The sequence below is a fragment of the Xyrauchen texanus genome, chromosome 18 (genome assembly GCF_025860055.1).
Source record: "Xyrauchen texanus isolate HMW12.3.18 chromosome 18, RBS_HiC_50CHRs, whole genome shotgun sequence".
In the NCBI taxonomy this organism is placed as follows: Eukaryota; Metazoa; Chordata; class Actinopteri; order Cypriniformes; family Catostomidae; genus Xyrauchen; species Xyrauchen texanus.
This window is the reverse complement of record NC_068293.1, coordinates 16,773,248-16,797,127: the sequence shown is the minus strand read 5'-3', so window position 1 is coordinate 16,797,127 and position 23,880 is coordinate 16,773,248. Positions and strand designations below refer to the sequence as shown.

The 23,880-nt window shown below is 36.8% G+C and overlaps 2 protein-coding genes across 3 annotated transcripts in view; one reads left to right on the top strand and one right to left on the bottom strand.

Annotated features, from left to right (window-relative positions):
* Positions 1-5,540: 5,540 nt before the first annotated feature.
* si:dkey-69o16.5 (Alpha-aspartyl dipeptidase-like) lies at positions 5,541-7,955 on the top strand. 2 transcript variants are annotated; one of them, XM_052148244.1, is made up of 9 exons: positions 5,541-5,678; positions 5,782-5,889; positions 6,200-6,288; positions 6,376-6,450; positions 6,744-6,823; positions 6,924-7,097; positions 7,301-7,360; positions 7,453-7,535; positions 7,639-7,955. In XM_052148244.1, exons 1-9 carry the CDS (start codon positions 5,545-5,547, stop codon positions 7,709-7,711), a joined length of 876 nt encoding a protein of 291 aa, XP_052004204.1. In that variant the 5' UTR covers positions 5,541-5,544; the 3' UTR covers positions 7,712-7,955. The 2 variants fall into 2 exon arrangements, with proteins under 2 accessions (XP_052004204.1, XP_052004203.1); XM_052148243.1 differs by having other exon boundaries at positions 6,200-6,450.
* A 100-nt stretch (positions 7,956-8,055) lies between these two features.
* Positions 8,056-23,880, bottom strand: part of LOC127658756 (integrin alpha-V-like) — a 40,567-nt gene continuing 24,742 nt past the window's right edge. The window contains exons 16-30 of the mRNA XM_052148242.1: positions 21,613-21,668; positions 17,637-17,791; positions 16,998-17,135; positions 15,446-15,513; positions 15,188-15,335; positions 14,523-14,615; positions 14,291-14,370; positions 14,001-14,081; positions 12,732-12,837; positions 12,450-12,608; positions 11,282-11,407; positions 10,933-11,046; positions 10,698-10,805; positions 10,137-10,259; positions 8,056-9,681 (exon numbers count right to left, since the gene is read on the bottom strand). Coding sequence (XP_052004202.1) covers positions 9,583-9,681; positions 10,137-10,259; positions 10,698-10,805; positions 10,933-11,046; positions 11,282-11,407; positions 12,450-12,608; positions 12,732-12,837; positions 14,001-14,081; positions 14,291-14,370; positions 14,523-14,615; positions 15,188-15,335; positions 15,446-15,513; positions 16,998-17,135; positions 17,637-17,791; positions 21,613-21,668 — 1,654 coding nt within the window. The 3' untranslated portion in view covers positions 8,056-9,582. The remainder of the gene's footprint in view (positions 9,682-10,136; positions 10,260-10,697; positions 10,806-10,932; positions 11,047-11,281; positions 11,408-12,449; positions 12,609-12,731; positions 12,838-14,000; positions 14,082-14,290; positions 14,371-14,522; positions 14,616-15,187; positions 15,336-15,445; positions 15,514-16,997; positions 17,136-17,636; positions 17,792-21,612; positions 21,669-23,880) is intronic.

Sequence of the window (23,880 nt, the reverse complement as noted above, 5' to 3'; positions counted from 1 at the left end):
CATGGTCTGAGAGTCCTTCAGGTGCCTTTTTTGCAAACTCCAGGCCGGCTGTCATGTGCCTTTTACTGAGGAATGGCTTCCGTCTGGCCACTCTACCATACAGGTCTGATTGGTGGAGTGCTGCAGAGATGGTTGTTCTCCTGGAAGGTTCTCCTCTCTCAAAAGTGAAACACTGGAGCTCTGTCAGAGTGACCATCGGGTTCTTGATCACCTCCCTCACTAAGGCCCTTCTCCCCCGATCGCTCAGTTTGGCCAGGTGGCCAGCTCTAGGAAGAGTCCTGGTGGTTCCAAACTTCTTCCTTTTATGGATGATGGTGGCCACTGTGCTCATTGGGACCTTCAATGCTGCAGAAATATTTCTGTGCCCTTCACCAGATCTGTGCCTCAATACAATCCTATCTCGAAGGTCTATAGACAACACCTTGGACTTCATGGCTTGGTTTGTGCTCTGACATGCACAATCATGACACCATCTTGTGTGTGATAACACATGTGAGATATAAATAATGCAGTAACATGAACTAAATTACATCAAATATAACATAGAACACCCCAGTGTACATAACTGATATTAAAAACAAGAAGAAACATAACTATTCCCATAAAATATAATGAAATGTAATGGTCATGTAGGGAATTGTGGGAACACCCGATTACTGTTTTTTTTACTGTAATTTTAACAATAATTTACTGTTAAAAAATTACATGTACTCTGTTGTTCTTTTTACCATTAATTATACAGGAAAATCATTCTTTTTACATTTAAATTATAACATTTTTACATCATTTTATTGTAAAAACTACTGTACTGACTTAAAATAAATTAAAACATTTTACGGTATATTTTACAGTGAATATTTGTTTGTGCAGCAGAGGAGATGTACAGTACAGCACAGTGAGCAAGATTGTTACCCGCTAAGACAGTTTATTTTGAACAAGAGGATTGAACGATTATTGAATTCAACAGGAGTACAATACCGATCTGATGTGGAATGATAGAAGTGGAGAAACTCTCTGTCACGCAATGATGTGAGGAACCGGATGGCTGAAAAAAATAATGTTCAGTGAAAAGTCAAAAGAAGATCGCAATGTATGTAACTATATCAGATATTATTAATAAAAAACAGGAACTTGTTGTGTGGGCATTTTTTGCCTCCATATTATGAATTTCAGGATATTTTGTTAATTTTGGAGTCCCGGTTAATTTCTGACACTACTAGCACAGTATCTTTCTAAGGTATTTAAAAGTTTGTTTTAGACATATAGTAAGCAAGTAAACAAGATATCCCCACATATGTCAAACTACATTTTGTTAATGCTTGACACAGTTAAAACATTGACTACATCAAAAACAAGTGAAGTTTGATCAGTGGTTAAACGTGTTCAGATGGTTCCCTTGAAATTAAATATGTAGAAAATCACAGTTTTGCAGTTCTTGTATAGTGACAGGACATAAAGGGTTGGAGAAGAGAGGACACCGGAGCCAGCAAGTTGCTGTGCCCTGCAGGCTTCTGTTGTGTGGCACACAGCTCATTTTAGTTTACAAACAGATTTAGCGCTTATAACTTGCCGATTTCTTCTTCCCAAAAATTCTGAAATCTTATGTATTTTTTTGTCCTTTGTAATTGTGGTGAAAATAATTGTAGTGAAGTTGAATACAAATTTTCAATCAACAAAAGTAAAAGTAGCCTACTATTATTTATTTATACTTGTACTCAAGTACTGTAGTAGTTGTAATTCATTACTTTCCACCTCTGACAGTCATGGTGTTTGTCAGCTGACAATCACAGTGACAACAGAACAGATCTATATCAGAAAATTGAACTGTTACACCCCTAATGTTTAAAATAATTAACAAAAGGTATAATTCACCACCCAAAAAATTCTCCCATCATTTCTTCACCCTCATGCCATCCCAGATGTGTATGACTTACTTTCTTCTACTGAACACAAATTAAGTTTTTTTTTTTTTTTTTTTTAAATATCTCAGCTCTGTAGGTCCATACAATACAAATGAATGGGCAGAACTTTAAAGCTCCAAAAAGCACATAAAGACAGCATAAAAGTAATCTATATGACTCCAGTGGTTAAATCTGTATTCAGAAGTTATGTGATATGTGTGGTTGAGAAACAGATCAATATTTAATTCCTTTTTCTTTTGCTATAAATCTCCACATTCACTTTCACTTCTGTAAGCCACATGTGGCGCCTGTTTAAATTGACTGTGAAAGTGGAGAGTTATATAAAAAAGTCAAGCACTTAAAAATGTATCTGTCTCTTATCCACAGAGCTGAGATATTTTTTTTCTAAATAATCATTTGTCTTCAGCAGAAGAAAGTTGCAGATACACATCTGGGACAGCATAAAGTTGAGAAAGTTATGAGAGAATTTAAATTTTTAGGTGAACTATCTACTATGTGAACTATTCCAACATTCCATAATATATATACAGTATACTGTAATATTATATATATATATATATATATATATATATATAATCCTAAAAATCCAGCTTTTGAGCCAAAACAACCCTTACGTAATAGGCCGTAAATCAGACAATCTAATCAACGCGGTTCCGTTCATTTCTACGAAGATGCTTTCAACACTGCTCATTAATCCATGTTTTATTATCGGCATTGATGTTGATCTAAATTATTAATCTAGAGATGAGGAACAAACAAACGAGAATATTTATCGGCATATCATTCTTTATTGGCAGTATTTCGTGAAATGCACTGCAGAAAAAAACAAAGGACAATCCTTTTAAACACACATTGTAAGTGAGTTTATCAGCACATGAGTCTTCATTAACTTGTGCTTTTTACATTATGTTTGTACGGTAATAGTTTGATCAGTAGGAATAGTTAGATATTTTTTTCCAATTTATGCAGATTACGAGATCTGTGATAAATAGCCAAGCTATATTTAATATCAGCTCCTGTTTTTTTACTCTATGTTGGTGTGCAGTCAACAAACTGCAGGTAAAATTATAGATCTGCTGTGTTCTTATAATTCATAAAACCTTTACTAAAGTCTCTTTGTTGGTCTGTAGACACAAATTTTAAAGGATCAATTTATTTTGATCGTTGATTCAGCGACTAACTCATTTTTTAAAGACATCATCATGTGGCATCACCAGAAATGGTCACTGAACGAATCATTAAATGAATCTGAAGGAATTTTGGTGAACGAGTCGAAACACTCGAGACACTTAAATCCCACAATGCACAAGCACAGAGTAAATCATTTAACTGTGCACATGCACAATTCTCATTATTGTAATTGATTAAATAATTTATTCAGGACCAGTTTGTGCTCAGTCTCTTATTGTCATGTGTCAAACAGAAGCAAGTGCTCCTCAAGATGCCCTTTATTTTTGCAGCTAATTTTGTATTATTTTACAATACATTTTTAATACTTGAATCTTAATAACTGAAGTAATAACTGTATTTCACTGCAGTTACAATTTACATTGGTAATTAGAATACAGTTACATTCAAAAGTATTTTGATTACTGAAGAGATTTATTTGCATTTTATTGTCATTTGTTTAATTTAATATTTAGTCCTTTCAGATGGAAAATATTTATTCATATAATGATGTGATCCAAAGTTCATTTGAACAGCGGTGAAACACTTTCTCATGATGTGTTACATTCATACGAGCAGACAGAAAATAAAGTTTGAAGTAAGTTTGGAGCAGAAGAAATAGAAATAAACCTTGTGTAAATTGTCAGCTTTACGCTAAACTAAAATGCTATTTCTATCCATTTTATATGCACATGTTACCAGCCACAATCATATTTTTTTATTAAGAAAATTCCCGTTAGATCATAATATTTTTTTTTCCAGGAAGATCTTTGATATTAGGGCAAAAATAGTTTTCATGTTAATAATTTTTGCATTGTTTTCCTGTAAAAATATAAAAAAAATTTGATTGATCTTGTTTTAAAAACAACACTGCGTAATATATTTAGGTTTTTCAGAGAATGTATTTTTAACATGTGTATTTTGTCTTACTGTACTGGCAGAGTTTTATAGTCAAAACAAGTGAAAAAATCTACCAGTGCTGAAGAAGTAATCCAAAGTATTTTGAATATGTTACTGACCTTGAGTAATCTAATGGAATACATTACAAATGACATTTTACATCTGTAGTGGAATCTGTAGTGGAATACATTTCAAAAGTAACCCTCACAACCCTGTGTATTAATATATACTGTAATATATTAATATTGCACTGTAAGTGTTGGATCTGTGCGAGCCACCTGCTGACAGCCGGTGACAACATTTTATTCAAACAAATGATATTAATTTCCGTTGAAGCAAAGAATTGTGGGTTGTGAGTGCCCACAAAAGATACACCTCATGCATCCTCCCATGAAAGGTCGCATTTGGAGTGTCCCAAAGTCTTTCTAGCAAGTCAGTCAACTGTCAACCATCTGTGGAAAACTTACAGATTCTCAATGTCCTTTATGGATACTATAAAATTTCCAGTCATGCCAGTGCAGCTCCTATATAATTGAATGGCGAAAGACCGAAATCTTAAAAATGGTTGGCCTGGGTAGCTCAGTGAGTAAAGACGCTGACTGCCACACCTGGAGTTGAGCGTTGGAATCCAGGGTGTGCAGAGTGACTCCAGCCAGGTCTAATAAGCAACCAATTTGGCCTGGTTTTTAGGTAGGATAGAGTCACATTGGGTAACCTCTTCGTGGTCACTATAATGTGGTTCGCTCTTGGTGGGGTGCATGGTGAGTTGAGCGGCGGAGAATAGCGTGAAGCCTCCACATGCACTGTCTCTGTGGTAACGGGCTCAACAAGCCATTTGATAAGATGTGTGGATTGATGTCTCAGAGTCACTGTGGAGTGCAAAGGGAATTGGGCATTCCAAATTGGGGAGAAAATGGGAAGAAAAAATAATTATGGTTGTTCAACGATCAAATTACATATTTCAAATCAGCAATAAAATGTTATAATATTGGAATCATAAACAGTGCTTCTTTACCTCATTTTACGCTTGAGCACGTAATTTTCCCGGCTTGTACAGCTAATGCGCATGCGCGTTCTAAAGTTGATTGACAGGTGATGTCTGTATCTAAAAGGTGATTGGCTCTTTCACCTAAACGCTTGGACTTCTTACAATTTCTCCATTCATTTAATAGTGACCCGTCTCTGCTAAACAATCTCTGGCCCTACTCACTTCACCGAAACGAGACAGCCTCGATGACGTATTAGGCCAAAAATGCGACCTCTTGAGAATTCTTTCCTTCTTCCATTTTTATTTTTTTATTTTCTAAATGTACTTTACCTATCTGTGCCAGTGTTTACGATACCTGTAAAATCACAGCATCCCATTATTAATAAATGAAACACGGAGCATGATTTCACATGAAGGAGGTTGTTCAAAATAAATTATTATTTAAATGTGGATAATGATTAATATAAAGATATAAAGAGAATATAAATATACAAATCAAAATATCTTTAGCTTGTCCTAGGGGAGGCCTCCAGACTTTTATTTTGATATGAGTAAGACGTGCACATCATGATACATATCAACATTCTAAAAACTGCCTCACGTGTTACAGAGGATCCTTATTTTGGCGATTTTGCTGCCTTGTTTCTTATCAATTCTTCCTGTGAAGTTCTTATCATCTCAGTGATACTGTCAGACCAAAGGTAAAGCGAAAACACTGACGTGAGAATATGTGTTGTCAGCATAATGAAGCGCTGGTCACGTGCTGAGCTGACTGTCTGCTGGTCTACTTTATTTCTGAGACAGTTTAGAAATTACCATGAACAAAAGACTGCTGTTGGTATCTAACTCCACACTTCACGGTGGAGGATATCTTCAACACTGTCAGCAACAGATACAAGTATTTTTTGGAAAGTAAGTTGCTATAAACTATAAATGTTGTTCAGATGTTAATTCTGCAACCTTAGCTATTATTATTTAAGTATTTAGCCAGTACAATCATAAAACCTGCATTTTTGTTATTATCTTATAATTGCATGCTTGTATACAGTCTTTTCTCTGGATTAGTACTTACAGTCCATTAGAATGACACATTCTATGTTTATAAGTGTGTATATGTATAAGAAACATTTTGTGGAATAAAAATATTATCAAATGTAATCTAATCTACAACTAATCTACATCAGTATGACGTAGTTCATAGTTTCTGTTATTTGTTCAAAAGGGGAGTAAAGAGGATCCTGTTTGTGCCGTATGCTCTACATGATCGAGATGCCTATACCAAGACTGCTAGAGACAAGTTCAAGACACTGGGTTTGTTTCTTAGCTCATTTTGTCACGTGTGTTATGAGTGCAATGTTTTCCCTCATCTCTGTTGTGCACTTCTGAATTTTCTTCCAGGTTATGAGGTGGATAGTGTCCATGAGACACCAGACCCTGTGGAGGCGGTCAGGAAAGCTGAAGGAATATTCATCGGTATGGAGGGATTTCGCTCACATATACTGAGATTAAACATTATGAAAACATGTCTTTCTGATACACAGTGGCGTTCAAATGTCTGGGACCACTAGTGAAAATTAATGTATACTGCACTATTTTCTAATTTGATAAAACCTGATGAGCCATGTTGTTACAGCTTGATTTGAGAATGTTTCAAAGAGCACCTTGTGTGCTTCAAAGGAAGCAAGAAATCTGACCTTTTGCAAAGTCAACACGGAGTTATAGGTGACAATACTAAGGCAAACCTGATGCTTAATTGTGTCCATTAGGTGGCGGGAACACTTTCCGCCTGCTGAAAGCTCTCTATGATAACAAGCTGGTAACCGAGATCAGGAAGAGAGTATTAGACGTGAGTGGATGTGCAATTTTATACTATGTTTTTATCAAAATCGAAAAAAAAAGTTGTAGTGAAATGACCTGTAATGTATGCATGCTTTATATGCTTATAGGATGGAATACCTTATATGGGATCAAGTGCAGGCACTAATGTCTCCACCATCAGCATCAATACCACTAATGACATGCCCATCGTTTACCCACCCACGTTTGCTGCCATTGGTCTTGTGCCCTTTAACATTAACCCTCACTATCTGGATGCTGATCCCAACAGCAAACATATGGGGGTATGTGCAGCTAACATGCACAACACAACTTCAAGGAAGCATTCTTCTGCTTTGAAACAATATGCATTGTGAAAATGCGCTATACAAATAAACCTTACTTGAAATTAATAAAACACATTTTCAAGATACACCCTTTAATGTTTTTAGGTGTCCCTTACAATTGCATTTTTTCATAAATGCAGATTTGATTTTGCATTTTATAGGAAACACGTGAGCAGAGAATTATCCAGTTCCACGAGGAGCCGGACACACCATGTGTGCTGGTATGTTGACAATATCCAGTGCACTGTATTCTTCACTAGTGTGATTAATCTAGATGCAGTTGAGCACTTATACTCTATACTGTTCATCACAGGCTCTTAGGGAAGGCTGTATGCTCATTGTGGAGGGAAACAAGGCCACCCTACTTGGCTGCACTAAAGCACGACTATTCCAGAAGTAATATAGACATTCCTGCTCATGCACACATACAGAAAACACAGAGAGCAAATAACAATGCCAAAGATTGCACATTAACACTGTTTGTTGATTTCTTTCTCAGGGGAAAGCAAACCACAGAATATGAACCAGGCAGTGATCTGAGCTTCTTACTGACAGATGCACAAAATATATAACTGTAATAATGTACCATGCACACAAACTTTAGTTTTTACAATAAATTATAAAAATAACAGAACTTAATCTCATTCACTGCTCTTTTGCTTTATTTGAATACTTTTTCCAATGACAAAAGCACTGGAGCCGCTTGTAAATTGAAAATATGCATTTGGTTATTTATTAACTAGATATGTGATGTTACATAAATCTTGTGAGGTCAATTATCACAGATTACAAAGGGTGTTGTTAGATAGCAGGAACTTTGGACACTAAAAAGTTATAAACTAAATTCAAGCCATGGACAAATAAACCTGAAGTATGAGTACCGAGCATGTTGATGAATGAGACACAAAATCCAAACTACTTCCGTATATTTCTTTATTTGAATTATGGAAGCTTTAACAACTTATGGTTGAATTAAGGAAAATGGGACTAGGCAAAAATAAAGAGGCAGTGATGGATTTCTTTTACACGTTTATGTTACAATGAATATGTTATATTTTTATTAATTTTTTAACCAAAAATATTGTTTATTTGAAAAAAAAAAAAAAACACTATTCTGGGTCATTTATTTGTGCAAAATTAATGATTTTGAATTATAAATGTATACAAATTTTCATTTAGACAACATAATTGTGGCAACCCGATATGAGAAAATGTATATGGGCAGCAGCATTACTATAATACAGCAACATCAATCCAGGTTATGTTTTCAGTATGTGGGTTGTATATTGTAGTATATCTGCAGTTAAAATGAAGACCATTAATTATGAACAGCACCCTTTAAGCCAGACAATCAAATAAACATCAGTCAAAAAATATATTTTTAAGAACTGCAAAAAAGAAAAATGTTCAATAGTGCCAATATTGTTCCCAAGGATTCCAACCTCATTCCAGATTTGTAAAATTACAAAATATATTTTTTACATTGTCAAACTCTTTTGTTCACTTTTGGTCAATTAATATGACTGCAGAATTAAATTCTGGAAAATCACATTTAGTCCACAATCAAACTGAACATCAGCATTTTATTACTAACTGACATGTGTTTGGGTAAAATAGATCTTTCAGAACAAGGTAGGTTTTAATTATGAAAAAATGTCTTTCTCTTAGATTAGGATTGTGACCAAAGGGAATCTTAAAAATAAAAGGTGAACAAAAAAAACTGTAAATGTGGTTTCAGTATTTTGCTCTATTGTGCAAAGATGTTGATTGCTTTTTCATGATACACATCTAACTAATCAAAGCCTTTGCTTTGAAACAAAGTTTACAGTAGACAAACAGAGTCCTTACACCAACTGCAGAAACAAAGTGAAACAACTGCAAAGAAAACGAGAACTGAAAGTCCTAACTAATACAAAATAAAAGATTCTTCCACAGAAGACCAAGACCCAGCAATTTAACAATGTACCATTATTGTTACATACTTTACCTCAAAATGAAATGTAATCACATGAGAAGTTAAGACATTTAAAAAATATCAATTTCATTACCATTAGTATTATATTATTATTTGTAAACAAAGATTTAAATGTATTAATCTCTAAGCCCCACTGTTAAAAGCAAATCTTGTCTCAGTGCAGTGAAAGAAAAGCTACAGAGGAAAAGGGGTTGGCACAGGGCTTTAGTCTTATTAACACAACATCACATTATTCAAAACCACCACAGCTGTGTGTACCATTCCAGTGACAACAGCCACCTCACCCATCAGGGCTGTCAGGATGTCAAAGTTTTAAGGAAGTGAGTGGCAAAGGTCAAAGTGTTCTAATGGATGTACTGCATTCTCATCAGCATCAGTGCATTAGTGCTCTTAGCCTGTGAGTCTGGCATACTCCTGCAGATGTGCATTATTGTGCTGGCACTGTGATATACTGGTAAAATTAAGATCTTAGGCTTCAGTGTTTCTGTCTCCGTTCTCCTGAGGCTGTAGCTGCTCTTTTTCTGTGCTATCGTCCTGGGGCGGCCGCACACGTTTAAAGAAGCCCAGCTGTGGAGGAGAGATAGGAAGATGAAATATGCATTTTTGACAAGCAGCAGCGCTTCTACTCTAATTGCTTGACTAGCTTTTTTTAAGAGTAGAACTTATTTCACCATCTGTGTACTGTGTATTAGTAGTACTGATTCTGTAGGAAAAACAGATATTGTTACATTTTATCGATTATGGTATAGACATAGTACCCAAGACTTCCCTATTTGTGGGTTATACCCCTATTGTGCTGAAAAAGCGGCTATCAATCAATTAGCATAACAAATGTGTATAGTACATTTCCGCATTTGGCCAACGCTTTTATCCAAAGCGACTTACAGAGCCCTTATTACAGGGACAATCCCCCAGAGCAACCTGGAGTTAAGTGCCTTGCTCAAGGACACAATGGTGGTGACTGTGGGGATCTTCTGATTACCAGTTATGTGCTTTAGACCACTACACGTATAGTAGTTTACCTTGTACATTACGAAGATGAGCAGAGCCAGGAGCAGAAGTCCAGCCAGTACTGCCAAAGCCACCACCCAACCAGGAACAGGCTGAGTGAGCTCTGAATTTACCCAGATCACCTTCAAAGAGGCCTGGAGGACAGATAAAAGAGAGATCATGACACAGATATCCCCTCTGTAAATACAGCATCTGTCAAACACTACCACACAAAACTAACATCATCATGTTTCACATAGTCATGACAAGCAAAGGTCCAGTGCAGAAATGTTTTGTAATTTCGTTTTTCATGACAAGTTTTAAATTAAAGACTATTTTTGCTACTGTATTTTAAGACTTCTATATAAATGACCTCTTTTTTTCCTCACACATTTATGCCTTAATTTAGAAGCATAAATATATAATTATTTTATTATTTAGTGTAAATTTATAACATTATTCTTTATTGTATTACCCTGACAATATTTTGAAAAAGAACTAATCAACACTGCTGTAATAGGGTTGCAAATACAGCTGCTGAAGGGGTGAAAGTCCCCTTTAAATTCATGATTATTTGAAGATTGCATACTTACTAATGTTTTGCTGGTTGGGAACTCAGAATTCAAATTTTTATAAGGCATCTCTACGACACTGAAGGAGGCAGAGGATTGAACAGTGTATGATTTGTTTTGACTCTCAGCCTGAAAGGGAAAGAAAGAGTTTGCTGTGTATAGCATTTGAGGAGCGAAAATTGGATGTTTAAGATCTTTACGTCTTTAAAAAGGAAGAATTACACATTTTTAAAAGTCAAAAGAATAATGATTTCACCTTGAGAAATGTGCTCACGGTGAGTCTGGAGTAAATAAATAGAATGGCACTCTGGCCTTTCTCCAGACGTCCAACCCAACACTTTATCTCCTGACACTCTGCAGTCCTGCAATCCTGTGCAGATGCACACAAACAATTGGATTATATTCAAGCACACTGGTGTAATGGGCAATTCAATGCCATATATTACTGCTCTGATTTAAGCCTACACTAACAATTGTTCTCATGATTGTTTTGAGGGTGTAAAAACCATGACAAACTCAATAAATGAATAATTGTAACAACAATTTAGTACAAAACCATTCTGTGGTGACTGTAAGATGGCAACTGTTAAAAGGTGCAACTATACCAGTTTCTCAAAGTTCTCCTCGCCTTGTTTGTCCTCCAAATCTCTGCGGTGGATATTGTGTCGGTTCCTATCCTCAGCCCTGTCTCCACTGGCGGAAGTCTCATTTTTGTCAAGTATTCTGGGATGCTAGGTAAATGAAAAAGCATATTTAATCTCTGGAATATTATGCCTGTTTCACACAAACCACAAAGACCCTGTTCAGATGTGGTATCACCATTCGTGGACAGCTGTGATGCATTGCCATTTGCACTGATGCATCTACAGTGATCACTTGTGTCTGGATCCAGAGACCTTCCCCCTCGATGTTGTTGTATGCCACACACAAAAACTATGTCACTGTTGTTGTTCAGCAAACAAAGAGACAGACTCTGAATTTTTTTTTTTCAGTAGCATCCATGTTCATTGTTGAAGAACACCTGCTTATTCACAGACTTGCTAGAAGTTCAACAAAGATGACGTAATTTCTGTTGTCGGTGCTGCCAAAGCAGGCCTTTATCCAGAGTTTCTCAGAGTTTTCATGGCACGAATAACCTATATACACTCTTTGGGGAAGGAATTAATGGTAAAATGTAATTACAAGTGTTATACACAATCACAGCCTTTCATTAAAGCTGTGTACGGAGTGCTGTCCATAAGTTATTTTACACCTTTTTGGGGGGAGCTCAAGCCCCTTCATTTTTTGGGGATCTTAGAGCCAATCATATCCTAAGGATATAAAAGCGGCTGCTTCCTTCACTCCAGCAACAATCCTTCTGACATTCCTTGACCAGGCCTTTGCTTAAAGTCCACCAAAGATGACGTAATTTCTGTTTGTGATGTAAAAGACGCATTTGTTGTTCACAATAGAACTCGAATGTGGCCATATTACTAACAACCTCCAGATATGGTTTGCCAATCATGAAACGTTTTGGACAGCATTCACAGCTGTATTTAGCACTGTGAAATTGTGATCTGACCACCCGAGACGGATGTTTCTCTGTGCCCTAACCAGGTGCTAAAGAAGTTTCCAGCGGCAACTAATTCGACCGTTCCCACTGAAAGCAAAAATGATGCACAGCATGACAAAATTACCACGTGTAAATGGGGTTGAGGACAAATGAGATTTCACTGTGGGTATACAAACAATGCTGTAATGCTTTTGTTGTTGTTTACATTGTGGGATACATACAGTGACATTAAGAGGGTTGATCTCCCTGTTTGAGGTGCAATTCATGTTTCCATCCACTTCAAACTTGGTGATGTAGAGCAGAGAGCCGTTGTTGAATCTGTAGGGCCACTGCACATCCAAAATGGCCTTACTGAATGTACTGGGTCCTTTATTCCGTAGCTAGGATAAAGAACATTTCAATGTAAAAACCATAAGTAGGGGCTCAGTTGTACACTCCACACTGCAGAAGTCTGATATTGAATATAATGTATTTTAATTAATGATCTTAAGTGCATTTTCAACCTCATAGATGTGCTGAACAAGAGGTCCAATGTCATCCTCCAAAACAGGATGCGCTTTTGGCTCCCAGTTAGCGATGGGTAAAAACACCTGCTCTGGAGCAGACACCCTATAGTAGGACAGACAATATAACACTGAAGACAGAGCACTCAGACTTAAAATGATAGTTCTCCCAAAAATGAATATTCTCTCATCATTTACTCAGCCTCATGCATCACAGATGTGTTTGACTGTCTTTCTTCTGCAGAACACAAATGGAGATTATTAGAAGAATATTTCAGCTCTGTAGGTCCACACAATGCAAGTGAATGGTGGCCAGAACTCTGAAGATCCAAATATCATATAAAGGCATCATAAAAGTAATCCATGCAACACCAGTGGTTGAATCAATGTCCTCTGAAGTTGGTTTGGGTGAGAACAGACCAAAATGTAACTCCTTTTTCACTACAAATCTTGACACCAGCGGTCTCCTTGGTGATCATGACTTCAAGTTAAATTACACTTCTTAGCACAATCTAGTGATCTGCATAAAGCACTAGGAAGTGTAATCAAGCTTGAAATCATGATATTGCCAAGAGACTGCTATGGCAAGATGAACAGTGAAAAATTATTTATATTTTGGTTTGTTCTCGCACAAAACCGTTTGGGTCACTTCAGATGAGATTGATTAAACCACTGGAGTCGTACGGATTACTTTTATGATGCCTTGGACCTTCAGAGTTTTGGCCACCATTCACTTGCATTGTGAGGAGCAACACAGCTGAATTTTTCTTTCCTAAGAATCTTCATTTGTGTTCTGCAGGAAAAGAAAAGTAATCTGGGATGGCATGAAGGTAAGTAAATGATTAGAGAATTTTCATTTTTGGGTGAACTATTCCTTTAAAGGGGTCATAATCTATAGAGCTCTTCAGCCGTGACATCAATCTGTATGCTAGCCCAGACAGCTAATTCGCCACACATTCCCTCTGGAATTTCCAATGGGTTTTTAGTGGCAGTTTAGAATTTAAAATGGTTCAAAAATGGTTAACATTTAACGATGTGGTTAACGAACCTGCCCAGTCTTACCACAAATGTGAATTTTGAACCTGCCGTTTTTTTTTTTTTTTTAAGTAAAAACAATTGCTAACAAGTTGCTATCAAGTATGCACACTCACATGCTCCTGGTAGCTGTAGTCCTTAAGCAATTTGTTAGCAACATGCTATTTTTTGTATTTTATTTTTTAAACAGAGTGGTATCAGGATATTAAGAAACGGAGACATTATGAACCCTACCCTCGTAGTTCCACATTGGCCAGCACAGCAAGCTTTGTGACGATGGAGACCAAATTACTGGTGTTATTGAACTGATTAGAGCTGAAAACAAAAGGACAACACTCATTAACTTGCACAATCAAGCAGAGGGTGGCACTGTTGCTTCAGAAACAGGTAGACATTTCCTAAATTTTGAGAGAGAATGGACCCATTGAGCAAAATCTTTTGTAATTAGCATTCTAAAGCAAATCTGGGGTCTAAAGCCATCTCTTATAAACCAGATTTTTGTGATAATAGCAAATAGGGTTTACCTTTGTATCTGCAAGTCAAACTTGACTTCTGTGTCCTGTTCAGAGAGTTGATGCACGCTGAAGCGCAATCCAGCAATTATCTATGAAATAAGAGAATTTTGCAGAAATATATTTTAACATGCCATATTAACAAAAAAATTAGCAGAATTTATGTGTTACAGAAATGGACCAAAACAAAACGATATATTGAAGCAAATGTGCAGATATTTCATTTGGAAAAGCTGTTTGTCACCTTAGTGCCTCCTTTCATTGGGTTCCCTAGATCACACACCACCAGTCTGGTCTGATTTTCTTTCTTGAATGCACAGGACAGTCTAGACAATGTCTGAGATCCATAAATAACAAATTAAACTGCAAACAATCTTAAATGACTTTACTACATATACAAAAATTAAAAAAACACTGAGAAAAAAAAGCAGTGAAAGTTAAGCTCTATTACTAGCATAGGTGGCATGCTGTTGATTACCACTTAAAATAATTTTGACTCGTCCTTCAGTTTGTAAAAACAAGACAAAACTGTGTGTACAGTATTGCGCTTACAATGGAGGTCTATAAGGCAAGGAATTTCAAAGAGTTTAAAAGCAAAAATATAAAGCTTTTATTTAAAGCAATTCAACAAATACGTTCATACAAATATTTGCTATTTAAGAAGTAAAGTGATTTAATCCTTTTAGCGTTGGGACTACTTCTCTAGGCAGATGAACATTTTTAGTTATGCATTATCAACAAAACAACACAAACAGTATTGTACTGATAGTCTCTTTCTGGTATACCATGAAAGTTACAGGATGTACCAGTTGAAAGATTGGGAAAAGCACAGACAATGTTGGTAAACAATTTTATCACACCGGTCTCATGTTAATACATCTATTGACTAGATCTTGTGGAGCTGCTCACCTCACTGTTCCGCACCACCCCAATGAAATCTGCCTGAGATGGTAAGGTGACGGTTAGGTCAGCCTCATATGCACCCTCTCCTCCGTTCTCTGCTGTGACCTCTAGGGTCAGGGGGTTATCATCACCTATGTAGATCTGTTTCTGATCACTGGAGCACAAAACGGAATCATGTGCGTAGACACACAAAGTTAAACTCCTCCACAAACCAGACAATACAGTGGAAATGGAAAATAGGGCTCTGATGAACAAATGACTCACCTCACAACAGACAGTTTTAAGTCTGGCTTGCAAATATTGTCATCACCACAATCCAGTAATATGTGGGCCTGGAAAATCACAAGGAATAGGAATGGGAATCTGAAGTCAGCTTCTATTTCTATCTCATCCTTTATTAGAGGCACATTTTAGCTTTTGAGTGTCCGAATTATTATATAATGACTAGTTCAGGGTTATCACAGTTTTTTACCAATACATTTGCATTACTTTTCCAGTCGTTTTTAAGAAGTGAATAAGAATATTGAAAAGCATTCAAATTGACCCTTCACTAAGCCCCGCTGCCAGGAGCAGAGGAGTTCCCTACTGGCTGCCAAAACACAGCGGGGTCAAAAGAACGCCCGCCGTCCGCGAGGGGAGGAAGAGCTCGCTGCCGACTGCCTGGAGCGGGGTGGGGTGTTCCGTCCGCCAGGGGTTGGAGGACCGGCTCCGGTTCACCCGGGGAGGAGCGATCAAGGACCAAGCGTGTCTGGGAACCGGCGAGTACGTTTTTACTCTCTCTCTCTCGCACTGTTGCTCTGCGTTGACTTTTCCCTCTCCTCTTTTTGTATTTTTGTATTTTGTACGTCCTGAGGCAAAGGAGGGAGGAGTGTGACAAGGAGGAGGGCAGAGCCGGGCCGTGACTACGCACCCCCGGCCCCCAATCGGGCTAATCAGCTGAGGGATAAATGCAAGATGCGGCAGTTTGGGAGAGATAGAGAGCTACAGGCAGCTGCCCTGTATGTGTTTATGTTTTGACATTACGTTTTAATTTAATTAGTTTTAATGTCTCACTAAAATTATTACTTTGATGCTTCATCCGGTTCCCGCCTACTTCTTTCCATTGAACCCTGCTATATTCTGATTCACAGTCTATGCAGTTTTCAATCAAATTACTGTGTAAAACATCAGAAAAATATGCCTCACAATGTCTCTTCATACCAGCCATTTAAGAATAGTACCCATTTCGTTTATGAGAATATTTATTAAAAAAAACAAATAAAAAAAAAAAAACAAGCCATTCACGACAATCTATTATTCATTCCTATGGGGAATTCTGCAGGATTGTCAGAGCGAGTGACCATAACCAAGGGGGGTGGAGCTTAGTGAAGGGTCAATCTGGAACAATTTGCTAATTAAATCAGAGAAATTTGTGAAATGGTTCAAGAACCAATCTCATTGGTTCTTGACAAAAGAGCAACATCTGGCCAACAGAATATCTAAGAGCAAAGCATACATTTGGGGAAACAATATAAAATTCCCTGATATTTTTCCATGACTGTGGGAACCCTGATTTCATTTTTTTTTAAATAAAATACTAAAACATGGAAAAAAAAATATTAAATGTTGGTAAAAGCCATATCTCATGAAATCTATAAATAGGTAGAAATTAAATCTATCACCGCAAATGTATACAATGTTTAAAACCAGTTAATCCATTCCATGGTCATCCATTTCACCCAGTCCTGGAGACTTTCTGGAGTTTATAACCTCACCACATAATTTCCCCTCCCATGAGTATATTCAGATACACACTGTATGATACAGATGTTCATACCTGCTTAGTCATATTTGTAGGGGTGGACTGGTCAAGGATGGGCAACAGGCCGGTTTTATCTGCAGCTGTTTTGAAATCCAAGCTGTACTCCATAAAGACTGCAATGGGTGTGATCTTATCCCTGAATTCTGAGTCATCCTGTAAAGAGAGAGTGAGAGAGTGAGAGAGCACACAACATAGAAACAAGGCCTCTGTGTCAGTGAGCTCAAGGCTGGGGAATTTCAGAGCAGCTTACATTCTATACAACATGCTCATTTATGTCCAGGAAATAAAGCTTTGACTTTACAGGTCATCCCTTCTTGAGCTCTGTAACACATTGTTCTTATTTAAAAACAAAATAACAGTATTTTCCAGTTCCAAACATCTGGGCTATCTGCCCAAACACATATTTTATTACGTAAAAGCATCAGCACTCTTTTAGCTTGCCAAATACAGCAGAACTACACTAAACCTTAATACAGCTACATCATTTTAAAGAGCAACACTGTCACGAACAAGCTTAGTGACCAGCAAAAATAAATTGTGTTCCTGCAGCTCAACTAGTGGATGAAAAAACAAGTACCGATAACATGTATACCTTTAAAGCAGCTCAGAATCAAAGCATCTGCCAAATGCATACATATCAATGGATTCACTCACTATTAAATAGGCCTTAAGCTCCTCGCAGGCTGGTCCCTGGCTGTTGGAGACAGTCATGTTCTTTGGATAATGAGACATCTTATTGTGGAGGAACAACACTCGCTTGATGGCTCCCTTGTGTTTGAGGCGGTCCAGAGTCAGATCCACCTGAAAATCTAGGATAGGGTTTTCCAGGTCAGTTTTCCATGCAAATTGTAATCGAATTAGAGGCAGCACAAATAATCAGAAAAGTACAACAAGTGTCACACCAAAGCAGAGCGTTAAATAAATTTTTTTACAATAAAAATAGCTCCTTTAAAATTGAGAACCAGGAAACATGCCAATGAAATAGTTTAAAACACAAGCAGTTCACCCTGACACCTTTAAGAGCTGTTATGCTCTGAATCTCAGGAGAAAAGAAAAAAATCAGCCATCTTTAGCTACAAGTTTTCCAGGGTGCCTTCTTTAATATGACGTGTCTTACTGCACATTTATGTTTCAACTAATTGAGTAGTGGTGGTTTTAACGGGAGATGCAATTCTCAAATTAATTTCTCAAATTAATTGAGGGACCAATCTTCTTTTGCGTGATTATAGCTTGCTGTGCTTAAAAGTGAATAATAGTCAGAAGAGTAAAATATTCTGGAAGAAGTCTCATCACTTTAATGCTTAAAATGTAGTCAATTTATGCACCGCATCAACAATACATTACAAGACAATCACTGTTGGATGTTAAACCTTTCTTTTTTCTTTCTTCTATTACTTTGAAGTTACAATGTTGAAGTGTTACACTTAGCATCCGTATATCCCTCTGAAACGTGTCTGATCAGGGTCACGTGACCACAACAGAGCATAATTATACATTATTATCCTCAACACTGCCTAGTCTTTCAAACAACCGACTGACTAATCTGTTATAAAAATTGGTAGTTTTGCTGCTACAACAGCAGAAGACCATGTTGGGTTCCACTTCTGGGCCTATCATCTTGTGCACCTCAGCAGAAATCGAGATTCATCAGACCATGCTATGTTTTTTCATTCTTTAACTGTCCAGTTTTGGTGAGCCTGTGCCAACAGCAGCCTCAGCTTTCTGTTCTTGGCTGACAGAAGTGGGACCCGACGTGGTCTCTATTCTGCTCACTACAATTGTACTGAGGGGTAATTTGAGTTACTGTAGCCTTTCTTTCAGCTCGAACCACGTGCTTCGGCTTTTATACTGTTTCAACTGCGTGTATTTTACAGCACTCACCCGATTTATCTTTTTTTTTTCTTTCTTTTTTTCTCCACTTGTCTAAATTTTGCATCTCGCCTGCGTGGATTAGTTTTCTCCACTGTGTTTTACATGGATTACTGCATCAGTTGCAAACCTCTGCTGATCGGGAACCCGATCAATCTCAAACTTATGCCGCCGCTCAAGAACAACCATAACAGCAACAACAACAAACATGGTAAGTCATGGCATTCGCTCATGTTATTTCTTCCTGCATTGCATGCCACATGTTTACTATAGCTTCTTCCGTCAACAGTGAGGGATTTATATGTGATAAACTTAAGGAATTAGTCAGGCTGACGGAGAAGCTTAATGAGTTAGAGACACGCATCTGAACACTAGCAGAGATTAGTGAGAAAGTGAAGCCGGTAGATACTGTTTTGGATGCGGGTAGAAAAGCGAGCAACACACACACTTTGGTTCCGACTGTAGAGCCCCCACAGCAGGGCATTTGGGTGACGTCTCAGCGGCATACTTGCACAGCAAAGCGACACCACTCTCCCACTCCTGTTACGGTTTCCAATCGATTCTCCCCACTCAGTGATGTACAACTGAGAATCATTTTGAAAGAGCCTTGGTCATGGGTGATTCTATTGTAAGGAACTTGGAAATAGAGACTCCAGCCACCATTGTTAAATGCATTTTTTCTTTTTACATTTTAGAATAATGGTTAAGTCATCAAAACTATGGAATAACATAAATGGAACTATGGCAATTATGTTGTGACTAAACAAAATCCAAAATAAATCAAAACTATTCCTATTTATTCAAAATTAAACTGTTATATTTTAGCATCTTCAAAGTAGTCACCCTTTGCCTAGAATTTGCAGACATGTATTCTTGACATTTTCTCGACCAACTTCTTGAGGTATCACCCTGGGATGCTTTTTAAACAGTATTGAAGGCGTTCCCATCTATATTATTTTTTTTATTTTTATTTTTTTATTAAAGTTTTATAATGAAATTAATTGATATGGTGGCCCAATTATATTTTTGTCTACAAAACTAATTTCAAACATTTAAGCATATGCCTTCAGATCAAAAGATTTTTAAGATCATGAGGAACATTTCAGTCAAGCGTTTCAAAACCTTTGACTGAAAGGCAAAGGGGTCACACCGAATATTGATTTAGCTTTTTTATGTTTACTGGACTTTGTATGACATTAAGTGATAAATGAAAACTACATATGTACATATATATATCAACAGTGTATTACTCCCTGCTAATTCAGATTCTGGGGCACGGAGCTTTAACTTCTATCAAGATTATGGGAGAAAGATTTGAACTTGGTATTGGAGGAAGGAGTGTGGGCTAGGATTCTAAACAATGTCAAGTCTGCACCTAGAGATGCAAGGGTTCACCTTATGCAATTTAAGACTTTACATAGAGTTTATAGGACCCCCTCTAGATTATATAGGCTAGGCCCACCCACCTGCTGGCAATGCAATCAGAAGTTGGAGACACAACCCATGTCTTTTGTGGGTGTGTTAAGATCCAAGATTTTTGGTTAAAGGTTCAGAATTATTTGTGTGATGTTTTAGGCACTCAAATTTTAATTTGTTTTTCAGACAGTGGGGAAGGTTTTTGGCAGTTTTCCAGCTCTGTGCTGAAGTTTAGATTAATTATGCATGTTTATTATATACTTATATATATATATAATTAACTTTTTGTGTGTGTGTGTCTGTATTATTTTATGTGACCACAGGGGTGTTCGGGAGGGATATTAGTGAGGATTAAAAAAAATGTTTTTTTGATTTGGTGTGTATGTGTTGTGTTTTTCTCTGTGGTGTTATTTTCTTTGAATAAATAAAAAAACTATTTTAATAAAAAAAAAATAATAATAAAAAAAAAAACATAGGCTACACTATAAATTGTCAGACGATGTGCGATCAGGAAAGGGCATATATAGTTTGATGGATGATTTTACACATGGATGACAGAAATTCATCCATACTACAAATTTTTGCTTTGCCTGTGGTGAGAGAACGCGAAGTTGTCAAATTGTATCTCCTGTGTAATTGGGTTGTTTTGGATGAGAGTTAACTGCATTTCTAACTAACTTGCAATAATAAAAGCACAGTGATTTAGACTATACCCTTTTTAAATTTCAATATTACAATGTTTATAATAGTATATTATTAAAATACATCAAACCAAGCGACAGCTTTTTAAAAGGTTGATGTCATAATACTATTCTAATACATTGAGTGACACACCCCTAATTTTTAATAGTTGCTCCTAAATTTCTGCATTAGGAGCTATTTTAAGCCTTAAGATTTTTTGTGAATATGTGCACAGATCTGTTAAGACAAGCACCATGCACACATCTGCACACTGATCTTTGCGAAACAGTAGCTATTAGCCCAAGCAGAGCATAGAGGAACTTCAAAGGATGAAAGGAAATAATGAATTCGCATCACAGTCTGTGAAAAATAGGCTATGGGTCTGGTAGCCATTACACCCCAGACAGTGAGATCCCTGTGAATACTTTGAGAGCGCCGGACGCTGGTCTTTTAACGGCTCTGTGCTCTATGTCAGGCTCAAAACACACTGAGGGCTGACACATTGAGCTCTGCTTTCCCCCTACAGCAGTGCTCATAACATTCACCGCAACAGTAGGGCTCCATTTACAACTGCCATGTGCTACTGCTACTTTCAATAAAAGGATCGACTGACCCAAATTTCAAACATTTTAATAATTTGCATATAGAAAGTCTAAGTACTTACGAAGAGAGGATGGGGCTCCCTTGCCACTTGCCTTCAGACAGTATTTCACAATGAAGCTAAGAGAATACATTAGGGAGAATTGTTTAATGCATAGTAATTTCCATAATATTCTCAATGCATGAAGTCAAAAAAGGTATCAAAAAGATGTAACTGATGATAACAACCACATTAATTTTATTTTCAATTTAAAAGGTGAATTGTATAATTTTGTTCAATGTTAAAAGACTTCTCCTATCTCAGTTTAACCTGTTGATACGCACCCCCTTTTTGAGCACAAACCATGAAAATGACATACCTGAACTTATATGGTTGTATTTACTGGACCCTTTGGAGGTTGTAGTATCTTTTGAAAGAAGACACTTTGGGCTTTATTTCCCATTCTTATTTCTCAGAATTAATATATGGTGTTATTTTTTAAAGTTAGAGAAGCTGAAGTTTATAGTAATGGAAATATTTTGTGCTGAACATGTTTTTATAATCTAAAACAAAAACAATAATAAAAGTACCAAGACAACCCTGAAATACAATGTTCTCAAAGCTACAAGTCACGTTTCAAATTTGAAGATGATCTAACAAAAAATGAGGTTCCTGCAAGCTTTTGTTCTCTGTAAAATCGCTGGAAGCATACAGAGTAAAATTAAGGCTCCGCCTTTCAAGACGACACAAAATCTGACTGCACTGCTGGCTATTATAAATAAACAATGCCACATTTTAAAAAATAGACTTTGGAGACAGGCTCATTTTGTTAATGAGGCTCTAATATATAAGATAATATACAGTTTTACAATATGAATGCTGCTCAGATCGCATAGTTTGTTGAAGAACGATGACGAAGGGTAATTCTTTCAGGCGAGATCTCATGTAAACAATGGAGAATATCTCGACATTTCTCAGATTTATCACTTTTATGGACAAAAAGTGCTATTGGATGTTTTTCAATTAAAGCTTGTCATTGACAATTGACCCAAGTGTGGCGAACTGGATTCATCTGGCGATCGCGATTTCATAACAAGGGTATCGACGTCCCATTTTGATATTGCATGTGTTCAATTTGTACTCCTGGCACAAATAACTAAATTGCTGTTTTTGGAGCATTGCTATCGTGAAACAGAGATCAGATATCAATGTTGAACCCTTAGACCTTTGAAAAGATGCATACTTTTTTAACATTAATTACATTTATAGACTGTAACTTGTATATTAAATTGTAAGCAGAGTGACGTCACTATCGCATGCGGGTGAATTGCGTATCAACAGGTTAATGTGCAGAGAAAACCATAAGTCAACCATTTGGTTGATTTCCCTTGAAAAGTGTCATTTAAAAAAACGAAACAACCAACTTCACGTTTCCTTGTAGTCACGGTAGAATCCCCCAGCGCAGCAGCAGATTTTCTAAGACTTCTAATTGAATGTCTTTAATGAGCATGACATGGTGTAATTGTCAAGACCATAAGGCCCAATATAACTATATTTTACACTTATTCCCCATTTTAAAACATTAATTGAAATAAATAAACTGATAATCATTGTATATAATCATAAGATTGAAATGGGGCCCTGACAACTTTACACTTTCAGAGTAATTAGAATTACAGCCTTAAAGCAAATTACAAAGACAAATCAGAGTCCCCACGAATGCAAAGTGAAGTAATTATATAATATTAAATGATGACGATTCTTTCTGTTTGACTTTTCTGATTGACAGAAATGTAATAAGCAATGATCCTGCCCCATAAAGGCAAAACGCAAAATAGAGTTATGAATGAAACAAGTCTCTTATGATCTGTCTAGTGACAGATGCGTTTGTCTCATTTTCTGAAATTCAGAGTAACCACTGTGTGAAAATGGAGTAACTACAAAATCAACATTAAAATATTTCAAGCCATTTTTCTCAGTTTCAATGTTAGTTAATGAGGATGGCCTTTGTAGGGTAGTAGGTTATTAATATTTTAACAGTGACAATATATGTGTAATGTAATTTGGGAATACAGGAATTTTGATGTATGGAAAGAAATGCCATGTAAGCACCAAAGGTTATTTTCAAGGCAAACAGATTAGTTTAAAGCGCAATGACAAACAATAAACAAAAAACTATCACAGCACTGTAAAAACTGGTATAAAAAAGAGATGTAAGACAGGAGACAGACAGCATCTCTCATCGATACGAAAATAACAACAGGGGAAACAGAAGCGCACGTCCCACAAAACACTGTATCCAGCTATGAATCATGATCACGTATGGTACTATAAGTTAATATTGGCCGCGGA